A 20687-nucleotide genomic window follows, 5' to 3' on the forward strand; every position below is an offset into this window, starting at 1 on the left:
TAAATTGATAGATATTCAAAATCAAATGGGTCCTAGAAAACGCTTAAATTGAAGCAAGATGTCCCAACTCGGTGGAATGCAAACTTTATTTATGTTGGAACGGTTGGTCAAAGTTAAAATTCCTCTTTCAGCTACTCTGCCACTTATACAGTCACCTTGTACCATCTCTAAATGCTTCTGAGTGGGATATAATTGACGACTGCATTGCTTACTTACTCCAGCCTATAGAAAAAATGTCAACATTTTTGTGCGGAGAAGCTTACCCTACACTATCCAGTGTTATACCATTAGTAAGAGGACTTCAAAGTGTACTAATAAAAAAGAACCCCCAAACAGATGCAGGTAAACATCTAAAATCATCACTAATTGAAGTCATTGACAAAAGACTGAATGTTTATGAAAATAACAGGGACATCAGCCAAAGCAACGTTCCTGGATCCTCGTTTTAAGAAAAAGGCCTTTGGTGTTGAATCCAATGCCCAAAACGCTCAGAAGTTGGGTAATTGAAGAACTGACCAAACTCCAACCCGAATCAAGACAACCTCACACACAAAGCCTACCACCACAACCTGAGCCAAGGCAATCAGAAGAGGACAATCTGTGGGAAACTTTGAAAAAAAGGTAGCTGAATTGACCACCTTTCAAAACGCCAACTTTCTTCAGCAACAATATTGATAAATCAGTATATAGAACTACCGTAATGTTAGACAGAAAAGCGAATCCACTCCAGTTTTGGGAAGAGAGGAAGCACATTTTCCCTTTCACTTTTATAAACTAGCCCAAATGTATTTGTGTATTCCTGCAACTTCCTGTTCCTTCTGAACGTTTGTTTTCTAAGACTGGGATGGTTGCCAATGAACGCAGGAACAGACTACTGCCTAAAAAATTGGACAGTATTTTATTCTTAAACAGCTGGAGCAAGCCTACAGTACCAAATTCAATGTAGGATGTACCTATTCTGTTTAAACTGTGTAGTGTATAATACAGACTAACCTGTGACAAATAATTATTATATTGTATTATTTATTATATTAACATTTTGTATTATATTATATTATTTATTATATTATATTTATATTATATTATTATAATATTATTATATATAATATATATATATATATATATATATATATATATATATTATAATTATTCATCCAATTCATTATTACAAATATAAAAAGATACGGGGTTTATTTTCTTAGATATATGTTTTTTACGATGTCTATATTCAATTGAAATGTTGTGCAACATACTCGTATAGTAATAATATAGTAATAACTTTAAATATATTACACTATTTGTAATCTTATGTGTTTAATTATTCATATACCATTCATAGGGAAAAGACATAATAAGATGTGTGTGTATATATATATTTTTAAATTTACATGCAATACCAAATATTACACCAAATTACATAAAAATTAAAATAGTTAGTTTTAATATAGTATTGTATTTTATAGGAATTAAAATACAAGTGTGAACTAGAAGTATTTTTTATTTTTTAACAAACTCCCACGTTAATGTATAATACAGTGTTAACTCAGATAAATGGTTTTCTAAAAAAATGGAATATAAAATCAAGTAATATCGCGAATCAGTTCTGTTTTACTCGCATTCAACAGTGCAGGTCAACGAATTGCAGGAGTCGGGTGAATACTGAATACAATTAATTATAGTGAATACGAGTCGGCTGGAGGTCCCGCTACCCGAGGATGTGAAATAGCGAATCCGAGTCGGCTGGACTCGAGTCACGACTCGAGTAGGTAAAAGTATTCGAATAACGAGTTACTCGAGTTGAAAGAGTATTCGACTCGGCACATCACTACTGTGTGCACTACAATGTTTTCTGACTAATGTATCTTTTTCAGACATTCTCTAAAAGACTTTTAATATTAACACATTCACTGCTAAAAAATATATTGAAACTTATTTGGCATGCTAATAAATTTTAGTATATATAGAATACAATGGCCGAAGGTTCTCCAACCGGAGATGTTAGCAGTGAATGTGTTTAAACAATACATATTCATAACCTTTAGGTGTTTATGTTCCAGATCTACATTGTCTCTATTCAGTGCCTGTATCCACACCCCCCCCCCCCCCCACCCCCCCCCCCCCCCACCCCCCCCCCCCCCCACCCCCCCCCCCCCCCACCCCCCCCCCCCCCCACCCCCCCCCCCCCCCACCAACCAGTATAATAATAGAGGTGGAGTTAAACCCAATATACTTCCTCAGAGACTGGCTAAAACTGCTACCTCTTTCAAAATAAACTGTATTTATTTTTTTTGATAGGTTGCCTGAGAGTGCAAAATATGTTAGTTTTAGACTCTTCAAACATAATACACATTTAAATTTAAAACCCATTTTATACTAAAAGTGCATTTTTGAATTGGAATTTTGATGTGCACTTTTAGCTCTTAACTATGGTGACTAACTAGTTTTAGAAAAGCCCATTAATTTATTGATTTATACGGTTTTATTTAGTATGTATTAGTATATTTTAAATTGTATATTTTTCAAACTGTACATTTTTAATAATAATAATTGTATATGTTATTTATTTTTTAAGTATATTTTAAACCGTAAATTTTATAAATGATCAAAGTAACTGACCTAAATTAACTATTATTAATAGTTATTTGTAATAGTTCTCATTGTGCTATAACTACTGATTTTTGCTTTTTTTCAATGTTAAAATGAATTAAGTTTGTGTAAATTAGAAAAATAAGTTGACTTTGCCTATTCAATGTAAAGTTGTTAATGACAATAAATAATATTCTTGATTCTTGATGACATAACATGGACCCGCTGTAAGTCGAAATGCTGGTACAGCCCCTATAAAAATATGAAGACAAACACACATACACACTGGCTGTAAGAAAAACCACTCCTACCTTTAATAACCAATGGAAGTCATGGTATATCGATCCAGGATATGTCTCATCAACTTCTATTACTGGTAGGAAATCTTCATTGGTCACCAAAACTTTATCTTCATGGTAAAGCAGGCAGGAGAGGAAGACACCTCTGGAACAAAAAAGTACATTTAAAACTAGGTACAAATACAAGAAAAATTTGACTTTTACTTTTGCTTGGTCAATAGTCATATCAAGAATTCAAGTACACAATAATACACATTTTCTTCCATTCCCTATGATTAGAGAAAATTAAAGTTTGAACAAACATATATCCATCTTGTTCATCAGAATTTAGAATATGTCAATGAATTAAAATTTCTTGGATTACAAATTTATAAGTGTATAAATGGTAATTTTGATGTGAATGAAGTTTGACATAAGATATTAGTGGTTCAGAACATAACACAGATTTGTGACTGAAATGCTAAAAGGTCTGTTGTCTCTATGTTTAGCTTTTTTTGCTCCAAAGTTTCTTTTTTAATGTTATTTTCTTATACATAAGTAGAAGTATACAAAAATAAATTCCAAATCTACAAAAATTTGTTAGTTTGGAAAAAAGAGGGTATAACATGTTGAGGTGGTAATCATCCATGTACAGTCATTAAGGTAAAAAATCAGTCTTAATAAGTACTAGAAATAATATCTAACATCTTTAGATTAATGGCTAATTAGCCTTAGACAGGGGAGGTTAGATGATGTGGCTGAGCATCAGTCGACTACCATTTTTCAAACATCTAGTCCAACTGATGTAATTATTAGACTAACTGACAAGTCTTGGAAGTTGATGATGAGCAGAACTGTCAAGTTACTTAAGATTCATTTTAAAAATTAGTGCAATTAATTGAGTAATTATTAGCACATCTTATTGAAAGAGCTATTTAGTAACTACCACAATTTTATATCAATAAAACTCAAAAATGCACATGATAGTCGGATGACCAGCTGAGCACTCAAATTTGGGTAAAACTACACCAATTGAAACATTATTTTTTCCTCATTGTATATTATAAACACATCTCTTGGATAAAAGTCTAAAAAAATAATGCTAATGCTACCATTGTACTCACCAAAAACATTTAGACAGACCAAATTCTGTAAAAATGTATCAGTTCGTATTTAAACATTTTTTAAATCAGGGGTCCCAAAACTAATATTCTCAATGAATGTTAAAATTTAATTAGATGTTTAGACCATCACAATTCTTTCTCCTAATACTATATATGAGGAAGAAAATAACATTTTAAGGATGAGCTTTATGAAAATATAACATTGATTTACTTTAAAAATGTAATTATATAACTTGCTGAATTAAAGTTGTTCTAAATCACTTAAACTAAATTAATTTCTGACTTTTTTCCTTGCAAATTTTTAACTTTAATTGGAGAAAGAAATACATACAGTAAAACCATTATTTAATAACCAACTGATGTTACTTCAAGACCAATGTTGAAGCTGGGTGAAAGAGAAGAGTAAATAGGCTTAACTTTCTGAAAGAAGAGACGCAATTAAACTTGGAGCAAAGTCTAATTAAACAATTAATTACATTTGGTGAATGAAGACTCAAGCCGGTTATAAAGCGCCAACGATAGAACGATCCCAGTAATATTCTGACCTTCATCAGTCTCTCTCTATTCTTGGAAGTTGTAAAAATTTAAAGTTGTTTCAAATGCTGAATTAATGTCTTACTCCACTGCCTGGCTAAGTTAACTCTATTAATGTCTGGGACTTTATGACATAATGCCTTCCTTGTTTGTAAATTGAAGAGCAAGTTTTTCTCTGCCAGTTCATTATCTTTGACTCTTTGTCATGGTCAAATAAAAATATCTGAACTTCGTTATATCTTTTTATTTTCTCCCCCATACATGGTATTAGCCCAGGAGGCAAGAACTTATTTTCATAGCATAAAAAATGCAGCCTAGTTTTACATGGTATCAGGAAATTTACCCTAAGAAATAAATTGATCACTGGTTATATTTGAAGGGGTTGAAATGTGAGGGTATTAAAAGGTTAAAAATACTGTGATACATATTTTGGATAATGAAGACTGAATGCCATATTCAGCCAAATATTTTCTATTTATCTAGTTGGCTAATGTTGATAAAGTATTATTTACACATTGAAGGTTGTTTAAAATTAATACACATAATATTGTATCAGTTAAATCTTCCAATTATTTTAATTTTTCACATTAATTTTATTATTATCATTATTAATACCAAGTTTTCTACCTCATAATTTTATTGGAATAGGGTTATAAATTGCAGGTACTTTTCTTTTTTTATTTATAACTATGAGAGATCAAACACAGATATATAACTGCCTCAAATCTTGGTGACATATCCTGCAGGTAAATAGATTATAACACTGATCAAGAACAAAACTCAGAGAAACAAATAAAACCATAGCAAAAAGATATGCTTACCTTCTGAGGTGTTTCTGGAACTTGCTTGCTGCAGTGAAGAGCTGTTTGATCGTTGTCTTCTTGCGCCTCTGTCCCACAGGCGTTTCACCTGGTCCAGGGTCTCCTAGTCCCTTCAGGTCAGGCCTACCACTACGCACCTCTGCAAACAGTCGATCCAGTAGTGCCAAACCGGCAGGTGGCAGACGCTCCTCTCTGCCTGTCACATCTCGCCAACCTATGAAAATTCTTACATTACATCTCAGTTTAAAAATTATTAGTTCAAGTTATGATTACCACATATTTACAACATATTTTACTTTGTTCAGCTAAATTTAGGAAGGTTACGTATTCCTTTGCCAATGTTTAAATAAATGGTTGCAGGGATGTTAATATAACACTTGAGGGATGTTTGTTTGGAGAATTTTGGTGGTTGCCCTTAAGGGAAAACAACTTTAAAAAAACGTTTTAGTTTATAGTATATTTTTATACTTATTATTTGTTCTTTTATACTGATAAATGACAAAAATTAGAAAATACCTCAAGCGTAATCCTTCAATATTTTTTACAAATTTAGCAGTTTTAATCTTATCCAGAAATATTTATTTTCTTCTTTTAAAAGATAATTTTTACAGAAAGCAACAGGAGACTAGGATTAAATTAAAGTGTGTAAAAATTGACTAGGTGTATTATATACATCTAAACCATCAAATCCTTTAATTCATTTACATCACTCAGGAAGATAATTTGTCAATTCCAGATCCAATTCCAGAGGTGTTTTTGGCTGTATTATTGATAGCTTTATGTTTCAACAGTTTTATGCTTCAAATATAAATTTAGATTTTTTTATTGGTTATTTTGCCTAATAGTATTCCATGTCACTTTAATTTGTTGCTTTAGATTCCAACGAGAGGTTTTGAATATTCTGTTTATATTTTATGTATTATACGTTAAGTTCACATAAATTTAATAATCAATCGTGCTTACATTAATCAATTTTAAATAAATGACGGGTTGTTTATTAGATTAGTGCTGTGTATTGTACTAACATCTTCCCATCATTTCCCACCCCTTTCCCCATTTGTTAACGTTTAAGATGCTCATAATACTCACTGGAGGGAATGACACAATCAGGCTGACTTGCCCGGAACTGGGAATATCCCCTAATGTTCCCACATGCCGCCCGGAAGTAGTAACACTGCCCGTGAGTTAGTCCGTCCACTGTCACCTCCATCTGCTTCATATCCAAAATTTCACGGTGACCGGAGACAGTACGAAAGTCTGGTTCTGAACTCCACTCCACTAAAACATGGTACAACAAAAAATTCGACCAAACATTCCAATATTCATAGACAGGTTTTAGTCATTTTCACTAAAACACAACAGGCTTTTGCCACCATAGCCTCCTTTTTTTCTTTTATCTGATATCAAAAGCATAATTAGATTATTCACACTGTGCTCATATCTTGATAACAACATTGGTAATATACTGGCTCCATCAATGGTATAGATTTAAATCTTTTTTTTTGAGGTCTTCATATAAAAATGTCCTTGGGAATCACCCAACTGATATAACGTCTACTTTTTATTCTAAATTCATTTTTAAGTTAGTTTTTTTTCTGTAAACATCATACTATGTAAAATTATACAGCCTTTGTAGTAAGCTTAAAAATGTGAAATGGGAACCATTCTTAAAGTTGTATAAGTCTGAACAAAAAATATAATAGGAATTTGCACTCAGCTTTTATACTTTAATTATGAAAATCAGACTTTCACAACAAAGTTAATTGATTATTTCAAATGACTATCTAGAGTTGATAGATCATCATGATCTATTACAATTTCTTATCGGTAGAAGAGAATATTATATGATAAGACATGGCTCACTCCTTACCAGTTCCTATGCTTATAGCTTACTGAAAGAACTATTGCTCAATTTTGAAAAATATACTGAAATAGTGTGTTTGGTGAGTCATGTACTGTATATGTAAAACAAACTTGTAACATTTTGAACTGTGAAATTGAATATATCAAATTATAAGCTTATTATGGAAAATTTCAAACAAAACTGCACTAATAATTTGAATCATCTTGATAAAATGCCAAAACAATTGATTAAACATTTTCCCATTAGCTTCGTATTCAGAAAAATAAAAGTAATATGTCTTTAAAATTTGCAAAATAATACCTGTCAAAACTGATCTTCTCATAAATGAGTCTTAAATCCAAATTTTGTCCTTAATTTATGAAAAACTCACTACAGAATTACAGAAAATTCTTAAATAATGTACATTTATATCTTATTTAATTACAAGGAAAAATTTCAATTCATATTAAAGTATGAATAATATTGAATTAGATTTATTTTTATAATAAATAATAATCTATAATAATAATTAACCAAATAAACAACAAGGAAAACAGTCAACACTAGTCACAAAGTGAATTGATTGTTTTTTTAAGATTCGTAACACTTTTTCATGATTTCAGTATATTAAGTGGTGTGTCCATTTGGTTCAGAAAAGAAGAGTCAATGATTCATGCTGTTTTTCATTCAATAGAATCAGTTGTACAGTTGATTGACAGGAGAGATTACGTTAGATCTCCTGTGCTGGGTGAACTTTTCAAACAATTTGATTTTGTTGATTGTGACCTCTTTTAATACAATCTAGATTATTATAATAGCGTAATATTATTATCAAATGATTAGCTCAGCCTAATTTTTATAATGAAGCAAAGGCTCCTTTAACCTATTATTGGAATATTACTCATCATTGCTCATGGGAAGTTAATACCCAGGGATCAATAATACTGGGGCACATTTATTTCATATATAAAAAACTACACCTAAATGTCTTTTAAAAATCATCACATATTTGCTGATGATGCCAACTTAAGAGCCGGCTGTACTGGTAGCCATCTGCATTTTAGTGTCGTAAGAACATTGTTAAACCTCATGCACTTGTACAACCTTATGTTTAGTCAGAATTATGGGAGGTGTGTAATTTTAAAGATATAATTAAAATGTATCCAAACACTTTTTAATTTTCTTTGAAAGTAAGTCTTTAATTACTTCTTTGTATGAATATTAAAATATATCACAATCGTTTCCATACAGCTGGCTCTTGAAATGATCAAATACATATTTGCAGTTAACAATGAATGAAGAGTGTCAGTTACTTTGTCAAGCTAAACAAGTGCTAAGTCCACTTACAATTTTATATACAAAATCAAAGGGAAGTAGCATAACTGGGTAAGTTTTATCAGAACAATCTTTTGGTATTGTTACCATCAATTGGAAAGATCATCTTGTTTATATTATAAAATACAACCTTTTCAATATTTTGTATGGGTTAATAACATAGTCGGAAATCATATACCATTTTTAACAATGATTACTGTCAAATATTTCAAATTTTGTATGAGCTATAAAGGTAACATACCATGTTCCATAACTATTCAAAGTTGTACGTTTATTAACACTACTTTGAAATAATTGCATTTTTAGATTTTTATTTCTCAATATGATATGGTTGGAATAAATTGCTACACAATGCACAACACTATCCAACTGTACATCTTTACATTTTTAGATTCGAATCTCTGTATCTTTTAGTTTTAGTGGTACTCTTCCTAGTACAAGACAGCAGAATTACTATGATTGCATTGTTCATGTGTGATTTGGAGAGCGTATAAGTCTATTTCCATCTTTTATATCAACTGCTTTTCTCACTATCAATTTAGGACAGCTAAGGCTACGATTGAATCACAAATAACAGTATTAAAAGTTGTAATATGTGGTGGAGAAACTAGATAACAACAATTCATTCCAGATAGGAAAGTTCACTTGCTCCAAACTGATCCAGTTCCAAAGATAAGTTGATTAGTAATGTGGCACTCCCAAATGTAGAGTTAATCGATCTCTAAGCCGCAGACGTAAACAATCAAAGGGAGTAGCAAGTTTACCAATTAAAAGCCACTCCGACTATTCAGACGAACAAACAAGATTCCAAATTAACATCAGCATTGTCTGCTTCTACGTTTGCGTTTGTGTTTATTCACACAAACAACTGTAATTGTGGCACTTGGAGACATTGTGGACGGAACTGTATTTGACTGTTTGTGTAATTCAATAAGCTAATAACACAGAATGGTTGGCATGTTGTTAATGAATAGTATTGTTGTCAAAACAAGTTAATGGAATTCATTAGTAAACTTTCAGAACTCAAAATTAGACTTTCATTCATATTGTATCAATATAAAATTTGTAAAAATGAGCCTGTAAAATAAATTACATCATTTGTATATATTTTTTATAAGGTGGGTTGGAATCCAATATGGAAGTTCCCGTTCATTGGGCTTACTAACTTTCAGATGAAAGAGTTAGTTTAGCGTTAACAGTACCTGCTGTATAAAGCTAGTAAAAAGAAACAAAAGACTTATTTGGCATACTTAAGTTTTAGTTACGCCTTAAATGATTTATTAATTGCTGGGATGAAAAATATACATTTAGTTTTGCAATTAATTCATGTTTATTACTAAGCAAGTTGTGAATGCAGAAAATATGCAGAATTGTAATGAACCATACTATATTTATTGTCTGTTTGTATGAGAAGTCTTTAAAATAATGAATAGTGTAATTCAAGAGTATTTGGATTATTTTATTTTATTGATTGTTTTATTATTGAAAGTATTAAAAGAATCAATGGAGAAATTTTGTTTAATAAATTAATATACTTCATTTATTTTAAATACAAATTTATAATGCTATAGAAAAAATATAAGTTACTTTCCCTTTGGGTCCAAAGTAAAACTTTTCCCTAGTTGCAGTTTTTGTACTTAGAAGGTTAAAAATTAAAATATTGTAATAAATTAGGTTTAACTCAAAGTAATAAAACTATACTATAGTAAATTTGCATAATGTAAGTAGAATTTCATTTAAAAGAGGGTAGCATGAAACACATTTAGACATTTTTAACCCTATTACTAAGCATCGTTCTTAATTTTTCATTTTTTTTTTATTACGAAATAAGAAAGGAGATGGATTAATGGCTTGTTATTGTTCAACTCAGTTTCAAAAGGGTTTTTGAATATTTTTTAAACAGTCAGTTGTTCTTCATTAGAAATAAACAAATACAAAAAACTAAGAGAAACATTTCACAGTTCATTAATTTGAAAATTGCCACAATCATATCTCTGCCCCAACATTGTTATATTTATACATGTTAGATTTTACACAATAGATACGTAACGTGACTGAACGTTTATAATCATAGTGTATTCCAAAGGTTTTCAAAGTTATGAGAGTTTCTTGTTCATATTTGGTTTGATTCTATTATAAGTACAGTATGCATTTTTATTTATATTTAAGTTTTATTAGTTTTTTAATTCACCCGTTTCATTGTCTAATTGCTTAACATCAGCATTCACTCAGTGCCTAATGGATCATGGTATATTTTGTACATGAAATTATTAGATTTAGTCAAGTATTTGCTAATAAGTGTTATGTCTAAAGGATAAAATAAACTATGTCGTAACTTGGCAATAATTTATTTATTGTTGATACTGTTTAATGTTTACTAACATCTTTTTGTATATTTGTAAAGAGATGGTTTATGTAAGTTTCGTAATTTGAGGAAATTAATCGTAATTATTGCCCCAAGAAATCTGAGATTGCTCCACTGATTTTTTAACAGCAACCGTTCCATATATCATATTCCAGCGTTATATACTTGTGACTTGTAGATGGCCACGACACTGAGAGGGTAAATACTTTTACCTTGTTACTGAATAGAGAGACTCCCTGTTATATACCCAAAATAAATTCTTCGAGAAGATAAGTTTCTGTGCTCACCTCTAAACTTGGTGCAGGGAGGACTGTCTGAGTTGTCCGGTTCCTGGAACCGCACAGTTACTGAGTTGGTGCCGGTTACGTCTACAGCTACCAGAAACGGTTCATCGGGTGGTCCTGGAAACACATATTAAACCAAATACTACCAACCATTCAAACAATAGCCTATAGCTCAGTTTATATATTCACCCAAGATATCCATAAATTTATGATATACTAGCTGTTACCCGTGGCTTCATACACAATCTTTAGAACCGAAGTCCTTATATTACTTAGTAAAAGCAATTATGATGTAATACGATGGGAGTCCTATAAAAATTTTAAAACGTAAGTAGGCATACATCAGGTAGATATTATTTAATTTCATTATAAATAGTATCAAAGTTTTAACTTAATTATTATATCATATTTGGCACGTGTAGGAGCATTTCTGGTTCTAATTAATTATATACATAACGTCACAGCTGAATCTGTCTTGTCATCCCGACCAGGAACACACAAAACTCGGATCACACAGGTCTCGGAAACTTACTTCGGTCAAAAAGCGTATATTTCCAGTCCTTGTCATTATATTTCAGGTCTAAGATATTTCCAGTACCATAATAGAGTTTGCCTTGTTGTTCTGATGAAGAAAAAAAAATGATTGCGCCAGTGACGAATTAAAATCATCTAATGCATTAAATACTGTTATAAAACTAACCTTAATGAACAAAGTTATGAATGTTTTCACATAAGTTACTTTAAACTGTGGGCATCCTTGACATTATGGTATTACATTTTAACAATTATTACTTATGGAAAAACAGAGAAATGAATACTAATATGCCTCAATGATTCATTCTTTCCCTGGCTACAGTCCAAAAAACAAGTGTAACGCAAAATTTTAACTACAACAACATATTGTACAAATACTTTTGTTTTGCAATATGTGACAAAATTTAAAAATCTATGGACAGATGTACTTACATAGTAAGTAAGGGTTTTTATTAATTAATTGTCACACCATTACACAATACATAATAAAACTTGTGAATAAATTTGGTTATTTAGTTTATTATACAGTTACAATGGATAGTTACAAAAATACAATCTAAAATCTGTAGGACCGACCCACACATAGGGAAGTCTACTTTTTCATCATTAAAGTATAATTTAATAATAACAAATCTTAATATAAACTGCTTATTTTATGATTTGCAATGAGATCTTAATAATAAGGTTTGTAGACAATCATGTTCTATTTAATTGTATAAACAATGACATTTTTATGCTTTCACTATATTTTAATGAACATGGACATGTGTTCTTACTAATTTTAAAACAAGCCTAAGGGAATTATGTGTAAAACGGATAACTAATTAACATTTTATGAGAGGCAGGTAAAGGCAAGTGCCCGAGGGAGTATTCTCACTGAACAGAGTTTACATACCTTCCCAGAGTGTTGATTTACCACACTTCACACTTGTACTTGCTCAGTCAAAGTCTCATCTTAATTATTAATATTTTACTTATACCACTGTGTGGTGCAGCTTTACAAGGTTATTGATTTTAAGTAATATTAACTCATTTTCGTATTGGAAGTACAAATTTAAAACATTATGAATAATTAACGAAATTGTGCTTGACAACCTTAGGTGAATCTGGGATATAAGAATCAAAACATTCTAAAATACCCTAATATCAAAGTAATACTTATTATAAATTTCAAATAAATATAATATTTTTAAAGTGTGTACAAGCTACTTATTTGAAGAATTTCTTGAATTAAAGACATAATACAACTATTCATAGATTTTACAATGTTAGGTATTTTTGGAATTTAATATTTGGTGTTTAGTTATTTAAGTATGTAGATTTTTAACTTATTTTTGTAGTTTTTATTCTGTCCTCCAACTTCTCAAAATTGACAACTCAGAATTAAAATAAATATACGTTCTGGATATCCCGAGTGTTGATTTTATACTTAGCAAGCTTGAACAGATGTTAATTGTTTAATAGAATTTACATATTCACAAAAGTACGCATTGTTGAGATACATTTAAAATGCAGTGCAACTCCATTCTTAAATTTTTATCACAACTTAAATGATTGTCCCTCCCAAAAATGAAGTATGTGATTTGATTTTGAGTGCCAATAAGCAAATGAAACTTGAATGTGTTAGCAATAGTGTGTGCTGAGTGTGTTGAGAGGCCTTCACCTCTCATTGGCAAGCGTGCGTGTGAGTACTGCACACACTCAACATTGTTAGCAATGTCAGGTTTTAGTTTTTATTTAATTTGCTTAAGCACAAATGTCCCCTTAAGGGTACCCTAAACTGAATTAAAATATTAATTAGTTACAATATGATAAAATATAAAACACGATAAGGTCATTTTTTAAGCTATTATTATACATCTTTGAGCAACGTAACTTTGTGCACACAATTAATAGTTTAAATATGTCTAGAATATATACAATTTGTTTATATAGTCAATTTTGAGTGCCAAATAAGACAAAGAATTTTGGCAAAAACCCTGTATTTAGTAACTAGACACTCCTAAGGAGATGACACGTGTAACAGTCCCCTCTGCAGGGGATACATCAAATTGTGGTAACAAAAGCATCATTCAGTCGGGTGGATCTGTCGCGGAACAAAACAGGTGCAAATGTAACACATTGGCTCATTAATCATCCGTGCGATTTGTCACACAAACGCTGCGGATTACGCGACTTACTGATAGATACACGCCGCGCCGCGCCGTGCCGCTAAGCCTACAAATACATTGTGGAACCGTGGTGTTTGTCTTGTTGAAGAAAAATGTCAAAATATATATATATATATATATATATATATATATATATATATATATATATATAAGAGGAATAAAATAAAACATAGTTTTAATACCATCCAGACTTATCGAAATTAATAATATGATAAAATACCAAACATTTACACAAGTCAATCAGGAAATAAGTACTATAAAATATATTTTTGTTTAGAACAGAAACTAATAAACCAAGTACTGTACTACTAAAATTTACAATATAGATGCTAGAGTATCAAAAAGGGCACCCAAATTTCTGTATAGATATTATGTGATGTGTTCAATAGATCAAGAGAAAATATATTTCAACTAATTCTTCATTGATTAAGAAATTGAGAAAATAAAAAATGTTATTATAAAAATATTATCCATAAAATATTAGAATAAACATAAATATTTTATGTTTATGGTTTACTCTTTTTCTTTCTGTTAGTTTCACTATGCAGACTCATTATTTAAAAATATTGGATATTTATTTTTGTTTTTTTAATATTTGACATATTCAAATGCTAAGAACAATGTTTTGAAGTGGGTGTGCTCATACGCTGAATGAAAACTTGTCGGCCGTTCACGTGACGTGACTCAGTACTGATGATGCGAAATACAATGCCCCGTATTTTAATATTTTATTGGGTTTTTACACTGAATTATATTATATTTTAAGTTATATAATATGTAAATGAATTAAACACCAAAGTGGTATTAATGTAATTCTAATTTTGTTTTCTAAATCGCAAACGTAAGAAAATCCGTTTCGTTAATATGAATAAACAGTATTTTTTTAACTTTCTTTGTATTGTTAACGTAATTAAGTAAGATTTCATCCTTAACGTATCGTGATCTACTATCACTAAAATAAAGTAATGTACTATTAAATTAAATAGATTCCAGTAAAATGTTTACAAAACTATTAGTAACTCATTTATTTAGTAGCATTTTAAAAACAACATTCAATTTACTCCCATAAGAAAGTTAATGGAATTTTTCCATTGTTCCTAGTTATAACAGCCTGGTTTGTGTATTACAAACTTTTCCACTTAGGCCTACTTTGTGCAAACTCAGTTATTAATGATTAAAATTTGGGTTCTCCGAAAAAGAATGCTGGGATTTTGAAGGGTCGTTGCTTAAAAACTATTCAAGATAACTAAACTATTTAAACGTCAAATAGAAGTTGAAATAACCAAGTTTTGTTTTCCGTGTAGCATGAGAGGAATATTTACATTGGCATGCGCAGAACAGTTGCGTGGTGGCAGTTCGCTATTGTGACTGTCATGCCAGGCGCCAGTCGCGAGTACGATGTTTACGCGCAACTGAAGGTACAGTGTGTCTGAAGTACGCAGCATTGAAATCGATTGTTAGGGTGCAGCGTCGATTTCGAGTTACGTATTGAGGTCAAAATTTATGACATGATAAAACAATTTGTCGCTGGTAAAACATCGTACTCGCGACTGGCGCCAGGCGTGTCAGTCGCAATAGCGGACTGCTACCACGCAGCTGTTCTGCGCATGCCAAGGTCAATGTTTCCCCCCATACTACACGGAAAACAAAACAATTATATCAATTTCAATTAGACGTTTAAATTGTTTATTTATGTTCAATAGTTTTTAAGTAACGGCCGTTCAAAATACGGCATTCTTTTTTGGAGACTCTGTACACTTGTCGTTCAGAGAACTAATAAGTTTTTGAATGAATACCCATTTCTACAAAAAATATATAGAGCTATAGACTATATATCTGCAATAAATTAGTAGGCTATTTAAAAATCCATCTTAAAAACGGGCATTTTGATGGTAATACTAATTTCATTGTAGGATAAAGCTGCAGTAGTTTACTTTTATTTTGTTCCACAACAAATTAAAATCTTGGTTTACAATAAAAGTACAAAACATATAACCACACAATATTCAAATTCAGCAATGGATTCTTAAATTTGTTCCTTAAATAAAGATACGTTTTGGCGCTGACAATCCTTAATGGTAATAAACAACAAATATTTTTGGCTCCATATCTATTTATTTTTTAACATTAACACCTTTATTTTACTAGGAGGAAATGCTTTATTAAAAATTGTATTGACATGAACAACATTTTCAGCTCCTCAGGTAGTAATAGACAGCAGAGACCTTTAAAACTCCAATGTCTTCAGTTCAAATTTTTAACTTGAAAACTTTATCATTATGTAAATATCATCTTTGTGAAGGCTATACATTTATGTAGGCTAAGTACATTCTCTTTTCAGTTTTAAACGATGTAAAAGTTATCACGAAAACGAAAGAAGGAAGTCGTAAAAAATTATACTGAACAGTGATCTCGTAGAACGGAATAGTGGGCTACAACATATTATTCAGATCTGCTAACTGGATGACGCCACGTTGTCGTCAGAGGCTCGCCACCACGCGCACGAGCAAACACTTGTTTCCTTGCAACAGTTAGAAGTAGGTTTACGGGATAGAGCTCCTTGAAGAGTTTTACTTACGAGCTTGCTCAAACCCGATGATCATCTTGTTGAGACCCTTGCTCCTGCGCTCCCAGAGGGCCAGGGTTTTATCGGCAGCGGGGGCGGTAGGACCGCTGTATGGAGGGGCAGAGCGCGGCCCCTCCTCCCCTCCACCTCCTCCAAGCTCCCCCACTCTCCTTTCCGCCTCACATGCCAGCTGGCGCAAGTGGGCGAGCAGCTTCTCAGGACTTCCAACTGAAATCATATAGAGGGGAATTCATATTGGTCAAGATTCATACTGGCCGAGATCCAAACTGGATGAAGTATTACTGGTCAGGCTTCATTCTGCCCAAACTGTATTCTGGCCAAGTAGTGTAGTAATACAAATTCGTCGTACTGGTCATAATGTTTACTGGTCAAGGCAATGTAAAATATACTGAGATCCAAACGAAACTAAATCCAATTAATAATTAGACTACATGATATTGATAGTCGATAGAAATTGAAAATACCTGTAATAGATTATACCTGTTATATGCTTATTAAACTCCATAAAATTAAGATTTAATAAAACTGTCAATCTGTTAGACCCACTTTATGTAATTTATTCTTTAAAGTAAATCACATGCTATGATTTATATGCTTGGGGTGGATAGAAGCTAATTTCCTATCACAATCGCTAAGTATTACAATTTATTTTCATCAAGTACGAGAGCAACTGACAATATTAATTAAAGAAATTAAACCCAGAAAAATGTTACAGTAGGTACTAAGCTTAGAACTTGGAACCGTTGCGCTTGTTTAGTTTGTATGGTCGGGGCACAAAAGGGTGCATTTGTCAGATGACATGACCAACTCATTTAATGGACTATACAGACGGTACGATTTAAACTAATGGGCTATACATAGATGGCTTTACCAACTAGTGGAATAGACAGAGGCATGTCCAACTCAACTAATGGACTATACAGACGGTACGATTTAAACTAATGGGCTATACATATATGGCTTTACCAACTAGTGGAATAGACAGAGGCATGTCCAACTCAACTAATGGACTATACAGACGGTACGATTTAAACTAATGGGCTATACATATATGGCTTTACCAACTAGTGGAATAGACAGAGGCATGTCCAACTCAACTAATGGACTGGGTAGATGACATTAGGCCTACAACTCAACTAATGGAGTAAATAGACATATGTCCAACTCAATGGATTAAATAAATGATGACAGCCCGTACTAAAGTAATCGACTATACAGAGGGCAACTTAAATAATAAACTATTTTTTATTTAGAAAACATTTGTATATACATTTTAGATGACAATGTGTAAGGAGATGGGGGCTTTACTAACGCCTAGTATACCATTTAGAATACCGGTACTAAAACATTTCTTTTTCTAGATTCTATATAATCTGTAATAGACGGAAAATTTTATATATATATATATATATAAATATAGAGGGGCTTTTCTCCTCTATATATACACACACACACACACACATATACATATATATATATATAAATATAGAGGGGCTTTTCTCCTCTATATATACACACACACATGTGTATATATATATATATACATATGCATGTGTGTGTGTATATATGTAAGTATGCATTCTTCAAGTTGACAGCACTATTTTTACCAATGATATCTTTTATTTGTGTCTGGTATTAGAGTTAGAAATGTCGATTCTTTAGCGGTTCTTAATGCATTTTATTGTAGTAATTAAAGTAGTTTATCTTTAAACATGCAGGTATTTAATTCCATAACGCCCCACAGTACATCTACCCCAAAAGACATAGCAGTCTAAGTGTGCCAAAAAAAGGAGTCATTCGTTTTCCAACTCCCTGGGAAGTCTCTAGGTGGCGGATTCTACTTTGTCAACAATTTTGGTTAAACTATATCAATAATTTAAAAAGTATGTTCGTTTTTAATTCTAAGGTAGATTTTGGCGGATTCTTTTAGTTCTCTGGTGTTGTCAAATATGTTGGAAATCATACACAGTACTATGCAAATTTTAGGGAATATCAGAGAATTGCCTCCGTAATATTGAAGAATTATTCACGAAAAATATTAATGTTCTCTACACCGATTTTACGTAATTAGAGAACACTGAAGATGTGTGTTATGATTATCGAAACTCCAATAAAATACTGCATTGAACTACTGATTGAAATAAAACAAATATGCAACTTTAGTAAGCAATGTCTAATAATCAGGGCCGCATTTACAAATTCGGCGCCCCTAGGCCTACAGACCAAAGAGCGCCCCCCCCCCCCCCCCCCAGAGGACTCTGATTACACTGACGTAGAAATCCAGTAAATTTCTTAATTACGTAATTTTGATGAACGATAATTACAATAGTATATATATATATATATACCCCCGGACCTAGTTGACCTTGGCCACCCGCCCCGCCGAGCGCCAACACCACCCGCCGCCGCAACTTTTTTCTTTTGTGTACTTTTATGCGCCCCCTAAAATTTTGCGCCCTAGGCCTGGGCCTAGTGGGCCTATAGGGAAAATGCGGCACTGCTAATAATCCTTACATAATCCATTTAGGTGACACGGGGCCCAACTTACCGATGACACCAGTTTATTTTATCTACAGAGTAAGATAAAATTAGTGAAAAATATTTTGGAGAATATTAAAATAAGCAAAAGAGTTTGCTGCGAACATTTTTGTATTGTATGCTGCTTACTTTACTGCCTGTTTGTCAATTATTATGACTTATGTAAATTCATAAACATAACAAATGAGGGAGGAATCAAAGCTTTCGAGCGATTTTTCATGAGTTTTATTCGTGAAATCATTTTTAGTTTGTGAAATTAGATAGTTATATTTAAAAAACAGCTATTTTAAAATTAGTTAAGTTTTTGTAAACCAGAATAAAATGAAAAGCCGTCTGCCGAAAACGAATTTGAGTTTGGCCTTACATGAACAATGATTAACCTCAAGCATTTTTAGGCTATAATTTAAGACCGTAGACTTATAGGGGATGTCTCATATTACATATATGATTAATACATATGAAACGCTTAATTTTTCTCATAAAGTGTATACTTCTTGAGTATGTAAACGTCAAAGTTAGAAGAGTTTAAGATTTTATATATAACTAAATAACTAATAAACATATTGAAAAAAACTTAAAAGCATTTGGATACGTATTAAGTATATATTTAAAATGAGACATTCCCCATAACTCTATGACGAAACTTAGACATTCTCCATAACTCTATGACGAAACGTAGACATTCCCCATAACTCTATGACGAAACGTAGACATTCCCCATAACTCTATGACGAAACGTAGACATTCCCCATAACTATATGACGAAACGTAGACATTCCCCATAACTCTATGACGAAACGTAGACATTCCCCATAACTCTATGACGAAACGTAGACATTCCCCATAACTCTATGACGAAACGTAGACATTCTCCATAACTCTATGACGAAACGTAGACATTCCCCATAACTCTATGACGAAACGTAGACATTCTCCATAACTCTATGACGAAACGTAGACATTCCCCATAACTCTATGACGAAACGTAGACATTCCCCATAACTCTATGACGAAACGTAGACATTCTCCATAACTCTATGACGAAACGTAGACATTCCCCATAACTCTATGACGAAACGTAGACATTCCCCATAACTATATGACGAAACGTAAGAGTGTAAAAGTTTAATATTGTTCTTATGGGGCTGAAATCAAGATTGCCACGAATATCATCGGCTCTTAAATATTTAAAAAACAATAAGAACAGATACAACACATAAACATGGTACTAACCATAATAGAATAGTATGCATACCCGATTTGTTCAGTCTAATATTGCCTTAATATAAATCAATATGTATATTACGTCGAAGAGAAACCGGTCAACTAAAATAAATTACAGACGATAAATTAGTTTCCAACAACAAAATGAGCACCAAAACCGTTACTCGCTACCACAACTCTTGGATGAAGAGTTCTCAATTCAGTACGAAGAGCCGCTGAATGGAAATCCAATGGATTCAACGTATCCAAGCAACGAGAGATGGGAGATTTTTGCATCAACGTTTCCATTCAAGTACCCATCCAACTTTGGCTTGTTGGGAAAAGTTCGCTTATTTATGACATCTTCTGTTTGCAATCCTTACCGCGAGGGTTAAAACATTATTAACTACCACAATACGATAAAAGGATTACCAGTGACCTATCAAGCGGGGTGCAAATGTTTAAAAAATTTGTATGAAACAAT

General features: G+C 32.1%; 2 protein-coding genes across 2 annotated transcripts in view; one reads left to right on the forward strand and one right to left on the reverse strand.

Annotated features, from left to right (window-relative positions):
• The window catches only part of LOC124354504 (TBC1 domain family member 31), a 49420-nt gene extending 47330 nt beyond the window's left edge, over nucleotides 1-2090 (forward strand). Inside the window, exon 15 of the mRNA XM_046805015.1 lies at nucleotides 2058-2090. The gene's annotated coding sequence lies outside the window, so the exon portion shown is untranslated. The remainder of the gene's footprint in view (nucleotides 1-2057) is intronic.
• Nucleotides 1-20687, reverse strand: part of LOC124355757 (ankyrin repeat and fibronectin type-III domain-containing protein 1-like) — a 29950-nt gene that overhangs the window by 5243 nt on the left and 4020 nt on the right. Inside the window, exons 2-6 of the mRNA XM_046806912.1 lie at nucleotides 16454-16669; nucleotides 11174-11287; nucleotides 6433-6621; nucleotides 5344-5557; nucleotides 2898-3030 (exon numbers count right to left, since the gene is read on the reverse strand). Coding sequence (XP_046662868.1) covers nucleotides 2898-3030; nucleotides 5344-5557; nucleotides 6433-6621; nucleotides 11174-11287; nucleotides 16454-16478 — 675 coding nt within the window. The 5' untranslated portion in view covers nucleotides 16479-16669. The remainder of the gene's footprint in view (nucleotides 1-2897; nucleotides 3031-5343; nucleotides 5558-6432; nucleotides 6622-11173; nucleotides 11288-16453; nucleotides 16670-20687) is intronic.

Source organism: Homalodisca vitripennis, chromosome 2, assembly GCF_021130785.1.
Source record: "Homalodisca vitripennis isolate AUS2020 chromosome 2, UT_GWSS_2.1, whole genome shotgun sequence".
Taxonomy (NCBI): Eukaryota; Metazoa; Arthropoda; class Insecta; order Hemiptera; family Cicadellidae; genus Homalodisca; species Homalodisca vitripennis.